Below are 11011 nucleotides of genomic sequence, written 5' to 3'. Positions count from 1 at the left end.
GTATAAAATGTAAAAAAGTAAGATATAATAAGAAAAATTATAGGTAGTAAATTTAGGTAGTAGTTTACTACCTTTAATTTTTCTTTATTTAATTTAAAACGCTCTAAGCGGTCAAATCGGACGATTCGTTTTCGTAATATAGATCTATACATCTTAGTACCTTTGTGCACATGGAAGCGAAAGTAGTAAGTTTAATTTGATACTGGACTATTCTTGCATTAAGCTCCAAATTTCCTCGAAATTTGTGCCGTAGCGATTAAACCGTTTTCGAAATATAACTGTTGAGCATGTGGAAGCTAAAGTCGTAAATACAGTTTCTTTAATTGTTACAAGACTATATGGGAACTAATCCGACCAATCTCTACTAATTCTGATAAACCGTAACAGTGTTTAGCTAATCACTAAAATATTTACAGTTTTTGGTCGTTTTAGCACTGAGTTGAGGCATCACATTAGCAAACTTGCGCACGCTGCAGCAGCGTCGGTTGCGAACTGGCCTGAGCGGATTGACTTAATTTGTGGCCATTCCACGGAATGAATCTCAGCCTTCCCACAATGGTTAAAAATAGGTTGGTTATCGGTTATAGGTTAGCCAACCCCCCATATATCATGTTATTAAATAAAAAAATGTCTCCTTTTTGTTTGCATCCTAATACTATCCTCACCACGTATGCCGATGATACATGTCTATTGTCAGTGAACAATGATCCTTACATTGTATCCCAAACCTTCCAATCCCACATCACCACCCTTGAAGAATGGTGCCAAAATTGGAGGATTAAAATTAATTCCAATAAATCCCACCATTTACCCTTCGTCGTAAACCAATGACCTCTTGCCCTACAGTATCCTTTAATAATACTCCACTTATTACTGTCGAACAGATCCGTTACTTAGGACTACATCTCGACAAACGACTGACATGGAATCCTCATACAGAGAACTGCTCGTCGATTTCGACTATTTCAACATTTACTAGACAAACGGTCTAAATTGCCAATCCATTTCAAAAGACTGATCAACATGACTATTATAAGGCCTATCTAGACATACGGAGTTGAGCTTTGGGGCTCCATTAAACCATCGAATTCCTTCCGAATCCAATCCTTACAGTCCAAAATCCTTCGTAAAATCCTTAATGCTCCTTACTTTGTCACAAATCAAGTCATCCATCCTGGCCTCTATGTTGCCGACTTGGCCAAAACCAGATACCATTCCTTCCATGGAAAACTTCCAAACCACCCAAATCCACTTGTTTCTAACCTGGCTTCTCCTTCATTACTTACTAATCTTCCTAGACGTCTGAAAAGAAGATGGCCTCGGGATCTTCTCCTCTAGAAATATTATTGAACTTCTATCAATAGATAGATTCTCCACATGTTTGTATCTTGTCACTATGTCACTTACAGCAAATTTACCCGTTGTATATATGTTATACAGTTGTAAATAACAATAAATAAATGATTAAAAAAAATTTTTTTGTTTGGATATATACTCTTGTTCGCATAACGAATATATTTAGATTGGAATTGAATACAAGTTTGTATGATATTAGAAGAATGAAAAATAGAGCCTTATGTCCCCCAATACAAATATAAAATTAATAAGTCAACGTTTTAGCACTTCAAACATGAGGAAAGAAATAGATAGGGTTATATATATGAGGAGAAGAGGCTGCACATTTCACGTCAGATATGTAATATAATTCTTATCAGATATGAATATCACTTTAATCCTAGTCAGTTCAACAGGTAATTCGTAATCTTCAAAATTATAACTTTTAACCGATGTAGATGTGTATTATTTGTTTTTTTATTAGACCGTTAACGTAAGATGTTTTATCTTTGGTCCTCAATTACGTTATATATTTGTTGTCTTTCTAAGTTTTCTAGTCCTATTTGAGTGACTTGAGACTTTTAATAACATTATAAAATTAATATTTGTTCTAAAAATTTGGTCGCGTATTTGCTTTCATAAAAAAAAATGTTTAATAAAAATCATCATTTTATTTATTGTTCCTGTCTTATTAAATTATGTAAGGTTGATTGAACAAGATTTATTATTATATATAAGAAGATGGTCAGGGTTGCGGTCAAAAGTGAAACAAAAATAGTTTACAACTATTTATTTTCCGACGTTTCGCCCCACTTTGCAGGGCTTCATCAGGGCTGCTCAAATGAATCGGTTGAACAGAAAGATTTATTATTATTTTCCGTTACATAATTTTAGACACCTATTGATTATTATAAATGATTACATCGATTATCTCATAAAGAGTCAATTTATGGATGGAATATTTGTGATTTCGAGCTGACCTAAATTTAAAATTGAGTTTTCGAGAACATTTAATTGTGCAACTAAATTATTTCCATTAAAAAACGTACAAGCCTATCGAATAAAAATGAAAAAAAAAACTTGTTTTGTTTAATGGTTTTGTTTTGATTAAGTGGTATTTCTTTTTTAATTGGCTCCAATCAAATGATATAGATTTCAAACGTCTTGTAAGTCAATTTTCCTAATAGTCCCGGCATCCGATTAGTCAGCTCTGGTTTCATCTTCTCTAAATGGCAATCTGACGTTTCTCCCTAACCTGACAAATTATTTTGACGCATTAAGAGATAAGGAGAGTAACTATTAGTGGGTGAGATGGACCCTACGGATAAGATTAATTATATTCAATTTACTGACCCTTTAATAGCCGTATCTGTTGCCGTGCAAAAACGGTGTTGCGTGTCTCCGTCGGGAGACTTTCCCTTTTAAATTGGGCGAATCGTCAAGCGGTGACTAGTTTTTTTATGATATCTCCTGGACACTAACATTGATATTTATGTTTATGATCAATTAGGGTTGTCACAGCCTGTGAGGAGAGAAATTCTCAACATGTTATGAGAGTATTGCAAAGTATAGACCAGCCCATCCTCTTTTACATGAATGTATGAATCACTTAATTTTGCCAACCCAATTTGGTTCGGAAAGTTAAAGGACTAAGGGTATTATAATACTGCCTGCAGTTTCCCATTTACATTGTTTCAGTAACATTACATTATGAAAACTTTTTAAACAACCAGATATGCTACAGCAGCTAATAATTGAGGGTTACCATTAGGAACGTCAACAAGTTAAAATTATTGCAACATTAAAGGCATATTCATGAAGAATACAAGTAATATTAAAGAAATATAATTAAAAAACATAAGAAATAAACACAAAACAAATTAATGTAAAATTAAAGTTAAACTTAACATGAAGAAAGGAATACATAGTAAATATTGTGTGTTCTTAAACTAAAAATATTATCTCAAATTAATTAAAATAACATGAAATGAATGATTAAGTGAATTATGTTTGACTATCGAATATTTAACCCAATCAAATCTAAATAATTATGATAAAATTGTTTACATTAAAATATTTGGTGTAAAATTAATGATACTTGGATTAATTGCTTAAGAGACAATCCAGGTAACATTGAGTAAACAACAAGCTCAAAGACACCTTATTTATGAACATTTGACTGTTTTCGATTAGTTTAATAAAAAAAGGATACATCTGGGAATTGTAACTAACTCTAAAATGATGAATTCATGAATTCTTCATCCGAAATCGCAGAAATTAAGACTTTGAGGTTGGTGGACAACAGCTGCCAGTTGGGGAAGAAACCCCTTGAGGCTAAGAAAGAGTAATTTTTTTTAGATCCATTTGAAACACAATAACTATAATATGAGATATATCTATATTAAGAGATTTATGAGAGCCATCGAGCCTTCCCTGAAGTTATAAAATCTTGGAGGGAAATAAATATTATTAAAAATTCGTTGCTAGCTGTTCATTAACAAATATTTTTTTCTATCTTACACCCATAACACATTGACATAAGATATATGGAATAAAGTTCTCTACAAAGAAATAAATAATATTAAAACATTAATATTTTTTTTATAAATGAACGTGTAATTAAACATTATGCACATGAGGAAAATTGAATTCATTAATTTGGTAATAAATACAATAATCACTGACCCTATGATCATAACCTGATTAATGCTTTCCATTTTGTTGGCTGCAACCTCAACAAGATATATTATAGAGGATAGGTAAAGAAATACCTTATGTGTAGGGTTCTAACTCAGAAACAATTATCTAATGGCATAAAATTGGTTAGGTTAGTTTGGGTGACTACCGGAGTTTTATAAGCAATTCGCAAGTCAACTCTTCAGAAATCAGTGGCTTCCATTGTTTATAATTCAGAGGATTGGAGGATAGTTCTGATCAAACTTTCTTCCAAGATATTGTATTTGATAAAGAACCTCTACCGGATACTTACTCTGACACCGTTAAATACCTGTTGCAAAACTAGGGTAAGTGCATCAGTTATTGACAGGTCAATCTTTGTTTTTAAATATAAAGAGTTTTTTGCCAACGATCCTTTTAAAATTGGTACTAGTTGTAAGCTAAGGGTTTAGCTTAGTTAAATAAAAGTTGACCTCTCAATAACTGGTGCACTTAGCCTATTTTTTTCATTGCTGAGTTTTTGAAATTTTACTTCGAATCTTACTCGACTCATTTGCCCCGATTGTTTTCTCGGTTTTTGTAGTAATTTTATAACTCCGATTTCCATCCATCCACAGTCATCTCTTTTCATTTTGCTGACTCTGCTAGAATATGTCCATGTAGTTACTCAAATTAATCATTCCCGACAAGGTGATGTTGTACACTTTTTTTTTTTTATGTTGTACACATCTTTTTTGAACACTACTTAAAATTAATCATAATAAATGAATTCTATTTTTACTATTGTTAAGGAAACATACTTAGTGCAGTTCTATGAAATAGATCATCTACAAGTTTAACAACTTAATTTGTAAAAACTGTTAGTTGACCATGATTGAATTATAAAAACTAATGGATTTTGATTAAATTTATGTGGTATATGCTCTCGAGACTAAAAAAATCTTAGCAATTATATTCCGAGACGACAGCTCGTTCAATGGTTCTGTATACAAGGTTAAATATAATTGTAAGCTTCAATTTAGTATTGCAAGTAATAGAGGAAACTTTTTTTTTTAAGAAAGAATTTAAAAACAAAAAAAAAATTTACTTTTGATATTAATTAAAAAATTTGCCGCGAAATGTCTGATCTTGTTACCTACAAAGGTACTTACGGCATTTAGTTTTTTTTTTAACTCTTCTGGGACTTAAATATTTTTCATTATACTGAACCGAACATCTTGCCGGTGATAAAACTGATAAAGCAGGGACCGTAAATATTTGAACGGAGATAACGGTACCTCTCATCCACTTAATATTCCTTCCCAGTCGTCATTTACATCGCATTAGCGAGAGAATCCTCGTTGTTCGCCCGGGCTGTTCCATAGTTGTCCTCTTCGTTCTTCGGAGAGACAATCGTACATCTTCGCACTGCCGTATCGTGCGATCAGTTGGATTCGAAGAGTAATAACCATTTCCAGAATTAAGTGTTGGATGTGAAATCCGGAGCGTACCCCCACTCCGGAATCAACCGCACGAACCAGTCAGTCTCTCGCGGGATGTGATGGTGGAACACCAGAGGGTTAGGTTCACGCTCAGAGTCGACGATGTGGACTACTTCGGTGAGGAACTACCAACGATGCAAAAATACTAACTGAGTGATTACTAACATATAGTGAATAAAATTTTATATTATACTCAGTATTTACTAACCTAATTAATCATAATATGTTGATGATAACAGGGTGTATCAAAAGGAAGTCAATACTTCAATATTTACTTTTCTCTGAAAATTTAAACACTAATTACCGTAATTGTTTCAAAGCTGTTCAAATATATGCAATGCATATATATATATACACATATAAGCCATGACCATATACCAATTTTTCTTGTTGCCTATATGAATAACATATTTTTTTCTGAATTATAATGAAAACGTTTCCTCCTTCTGTCTTATTATTTCATGGGGCAATTAAGATATATCGTTTCATCCACATTTATTTTCTTTTATTATTCTCGTACATCCAAAACTTTTATTTTGTTTTAAAAAGATCTTCATTCAAATGTACTCGAAATAGATGAATAGTAATATATAATTTATATATTAATAAATAATATAAACGCTCTTTAAAAAAGCGTCCGATATTAGATAAATACAATCATCAATACAACTATCTTAATTGTACTTTTATGCTTCATTGTCTCTTTTGAAATTTTATGCCACCGTTATTAGCATTGCAGAAGAAAAATAAACACAAACCTGATATGAAACAATTTAAAAAAAAGAAGTTAAATGCGGGTTTTACCCTTTACCGGTTTTCCTCATGAGATGAGTCAAATTTAAAACTGTCTATTATTATTGAATAAACCAAGGATTTCAAAAATTTCAGAGCACATCTTCATAGATTTTTAAACTAGAAAATTTCACTAAAACTACAATATATCGAAAAATGCATCAAAATTCTTATGAAAAATATATAACATTGACATGCTGTAACCATTTTGTAACTAAACAAAAACCTGCTCACGTGGGTGTATCAACGAATACAGCGTCCCAGTATACAGGTTCACCCTCCCTACCTTCTACGTTTTTTGGAAATTTTATTAGATTTTTCGTCACATCACTAATGTGAAGTTTATTGAAAGTGTTGTTGATTTATAACTCTCCATATTGATTTGAGGTTGATCTTATAAACTTATTTTCCAGTTTTTCTCCAGCACACCTAACATTGGAATTTACAATGGAGCATGATGATTTCTTTTACGGATTCTGATTTTACATGATACTTTAAGGCGAACTCATATTAACTATTTTTTTTTTAATTCGACCTCAGTTTTGCCTCTGACTTCATATAGTGCTATTGTCATTTGGAACCGAGGTGTGTTAAGTGTAAAGGTAATTTGTCATTTCTCAAAATGCCCATTAAAATTTACGGATCAGTCATTTTGTGTAAATTGTGAACTAGCTCATGTGGCTAATCATAAGATATGTAAATATTATCAAATCCTTAAAAATAAAATAAACTCACATTCAGAACCAAATATTCGTATATCTTAGATTGATTCAAAGAGGCCAGCCACGAAAATCACTTGAAAAATCTCATATGCTAATATTAGATCAATATCAAAACAACCGGAACCAAAAACTCAGTCCACAGTTAATCAAGATAACGAAATAAATGTTGTTTTTTTTTTTATTATTTATTTATTGTAATTTACAACTGTACAAATAATACAATAAATAAATGTATATACACTTGAAAATCTTGGGAAGGAACCACCCATTGGTGGTACTTCAAACATTAATTTAAACTAGAAGGTCTCGTGGCCATCTTCTTTTCAGACGCCTCGGAGGATTATCAGGGATTGTTAAGGATGAAAGATTAAGAATTAATGGGTTAGGATGGTTAAGGAGTTTGTAATAAGAAGACGCATATCTTGTTTGGGTCAAATCTGCAACGAATGGGATGTTAAGGTCTTTATGAATGAGTTTATTTGTGACGTAATAAGGAGCATCAAGGATTTTACGTAGGATTTTGGATTGTAACGATTGGATGCGGGAAGAATTTGATGGTTTTATGGAGCCTCAGAGCTCAATTCCATATGTCCAAATTGGTCTGATTATTGTAGTGTATACTAATTTTTTGTAGTGAATGGGAAGTTTAGAGCGTTTGTCAAGTAAGTGTTGTAGCAATCGGAATCTACGAGCAGTTTCTTGTCGTTTCAGTCTTGTGTGTGGATTCCAAGTAAGTCTCTTGTCAAGATGGAGTCCTAAGTGTCGAATCTGTTCAACAGGCGTTGAAATAAATGGTGAAAATTTATTGTCTTCAATAACTAAAATTATAATCGAAGGTGACATACATTGTAAAAACATTTACTGGGGATGCCGCAAATCAAATTCTAGTGGAAACACTTTACTTGATATTTGCGCAAGGCACAATATCCAAATACACGCATCTACGTTTTACAGACCATGCTGTAAATCTGATATTCTAGATACCATATTAACAAAAACTTTTAGTTTCCCCTCTCTTCTCAAGTGATCACAGCTTTAAATTGGGGCCATATCCCAGTATTAATTATTTTTCAACTGAGATAAATAATGAAACGGTGAGAAAATCATTAGTGGAGTGATCGACTGGGAAACGTAGAAAATTCTTGTCGATGAAAAATTACTGAAAAAACAATTTCCTACCGCCCAAGAAATAGATAAAAGTATAACTACGTTAAATGAGTCTCATACAGTTTACATGAGGCAACTATACGACCTTACCTTTTAAGAAGAAAAAAGTTTCTGGCAGCTGCCCAAAATTAATACTGCTAAAAATTAAAGAGAAAAATCACGCAAGGAGGCAGTGGATGCGCACTGGAAACCCAGTTAACAAAAAGAAATGGAACCACCTCAAATATGAAACTAAAAAGGATCTGGATGAATAAACGTATTCTAAGTATCAGGGATATGTGGAAAATTTAGACTCAAAGGACTATTCATTATGAAAGACTACGCAACGTCTATTGGATAAACGTGAGAAAATTTCAAGTCTTGTAGACAATGACGAATTCATCACTAGCGACGCCGAAAAAGCTGAAGTACTCGCTAATTTCTTTGAGAAAACATTCTCCAACACATCCAAGTCCAAATTTAGTCAATGAAGAAATTTACGAGCACCTAAATCTCCTTCTCGAAACAGTTCAGCTCCCACCTAAATTCACGACCCCAAAAGAAATCCAGGACTTATTTAAAAGCTCAAGATTAAGAAAAGTCCTGGCCATGATTTGATTTCAGTAATGGCAATCAAAATTTTACCCCGGAAAGCCGTCGTTTTCATCACGTCAATTTTTAATAGTTGCCTGTGTACTGGATATTATCGCGATACATGGAAGAAATCCGAACTCATAGTAATTCACACGGCTGGTAAGAAGGCTATACAAATCACCAGCTATAGACCTATAAGTATATTACCCATTTTTTGAAAAATAATATATTAAAAATAAAAACATCTTAATTATTTTTTTTCAGAGCAGCAAAATTGTCAATGATTTTCAATACAGTCGTTCCACTTCTCACCAGCTGGCAAGATTAGCGGAATTTATTATTAACGGTTTCGAAAAGAAGAGAGGGTGTGTCTAGCGTTCTTGGATTTCCAACAAGCGTTCGATAAGCTCTGGCGTTGAAGTCTCTTGTATCGATTAAAGAAAGAAGACACTCCGAAATACCTATACTATATTCTAAGCACATTCCTCAACGGTAGAACATTCTCTGTTAGAATAAATAACAAAATTCTACCCTTTGACAAATCCATGCCGGTACTCTACATGGTTCAGTACTTTCTCCCATTCTGTTCAACATCTACCTTCACGACATAATCCAGGTCGCACACACCTCCATAGCTATGTTCGCTGACTATACAGCTGCGTTATCCCAACATGATGACATAATAATCGCTAGAAACACTTTGCGAAGTCAGCTTAATGAACTACAACAATATTTCTCTAAATGGATGGTTAGGCTGAACATTGAAAAATGTAATTCAAAAGTTTCAATTCTAAGAAGTAAATTCAAAACCCACCGGAACTAACCCTAAAAAATTATGAAATGGAATCCTGCCAGTGAAACATTAGATACCTGGGAATTCACCTAGATCACCGCCTTACCTGGAACCACCATATCAATATCAAACTAACATAAACCTACGGAAGGTTAGCAATGCTATATCCTATCCTAAATAGAAAATACAAATTAAAATTAGAAACAACTGTACTTAAATCAATTCTCATGCCGCTGCTTATGTACGGTTGTGAGGTATGGGAACGGCATCCTTTACAAAAAGGAAACAATTACAATCTTTACAAAAAAAAGTCCTACGAATCGCAAAGGATCTTTTTTTTTTTTTCCCCTAGCCCCTATAGAAAATTATATTTTTCGTATACCTTAGCGAGATGTGGCAGGAGACTTATAGGCCTGTAGTGGTCGGCATCGAACCCTGTCTTCTTCGGCTTGAGGAGTGGAAACAGGATGGCATGTTTCCATTTCTCGAGGAAGTATCTCAGCCTCAAGCACGAATTGTACAGGTTGGTGAGCTGAGCGATTTCCTTCCGCGGTAATTGTTTTAGCAGGACGTCTGTAATCCATCTTCCATCACAGGATCTTTGATCCACCTCCTTCCCAGGCCAAGTCATAGCACTGGTGGCGTACGTACACTTGAGATAGAGAAGTTCCTTGCAATGGATGCTACTTGGTTCATAAGAAATAGCCAATTGCATCGGAGATTACAAATGGAGTCAATAGAACAACATCACAAAACAGTTCATGAAATTCCACTCCCAGTTGCCGACAGTTAAAGGAGCAGTGACCATAACTTGGGAAACCCAACCTCGCCGGAAGGCTGAAGCCCAGGACATTCTGTTATAAATTCTATATTTATTAATTATATTATTCCAATACTTCTATTTTACATATGATTATTATTTATCATTTATTTATTTATTTTTCTCTTTTTTTTTTTTAAATTAACTTGTTTATTTTACAATTAGAGGGCAATTGTTTGTTTTGTTAGGTTTATATATATCGTTATTTTTTGTTATTAATTTTACTTTTCTTCTTTATTAAGAAGCATTATTTTGATGTCTTTTTTTTTTTTAATTGGGGGTGACGGTGGCAGTGTGGTATCGCGCTTGTATACCAACCCAATGGTTGCGAGTTCGAGGCCGGCTATACCCGGGTATTTTTTCAAGCAAATAATTTCACAAAATTCACTCGTAGCCCTCCCCCCGGGCATTTGTGAGGCCCGTTAGCCAATGGTTGGCGCTCACAAAAATAGGCAAGGGAATGACGAACCCACCCTACGAAGACCTCGTCAAGAGACACGCAATGTATTTCCTTAGTAACATATAGTAACATTGTATATAGTTAGGGGGGCGTCCTTTGTACGAAACTATACCCCCCATTATCAATTGTTAAAAAAAAACTAAAATGTAACGCTTATGTCAACTATGTAAGGCCCTAATAATAAATAAATAT

The 11011-nt window shown here is 33.6% G+C and overlaps 1 protein-coding gene across 2 annotated transcripts in view; it reads left to right on the top strand.

Moving 5' to 3' along the window:
* Positions 1-5330: 5330 nt before the first annotated feature.
* Positions 5331-11011, top strand: part of LOC106684800 (dual specificity calcium/calmodulin-dependent 3',5'-cyclic nucleotide phosphodiesterase 1) — a 420431-nt gene continuing 414750 nt past the window's right edge. Inside the window, exon 1 of one of the 2 annotated variants that reach the window (XM_067046266.1) lies at positions 5331-5609. In XM_067046266.1, the coding sequence (XP_066902367.1) occupies positions 5552-5609 (58 nt within the window). In that variant the 5' untranslated portion in view covers positions 5331-5551. The remainder of the gene's footprint in view (positions 5610-11011) is intronic. The other variant, XM_067046269.1, reaches the window with a different exon arrangement.

Source organism: Halyomorpha halys, unplaced genomic scaffold (assembly GCF_000696795.3).
Source record: "Halyomorpha halys isolate HHAL.00 unplaced genomic scaffold, Hhal_1.1 Scaffold620.1, whole genome shotgun sequence".
NCBI classification, from domain to species: domain Eukaryota; kingdom Metazoa; phylum Arthropoda; class Insecta; order Hemiptera; family Pentatomidae; genus Halyomorpha; species Halyomorpha halys.
The sequence above is the reverse complement of the archived record's forward strand: the minus strand, read 5'-3'. Positions and strand labels throughout refer to the sequence as shown.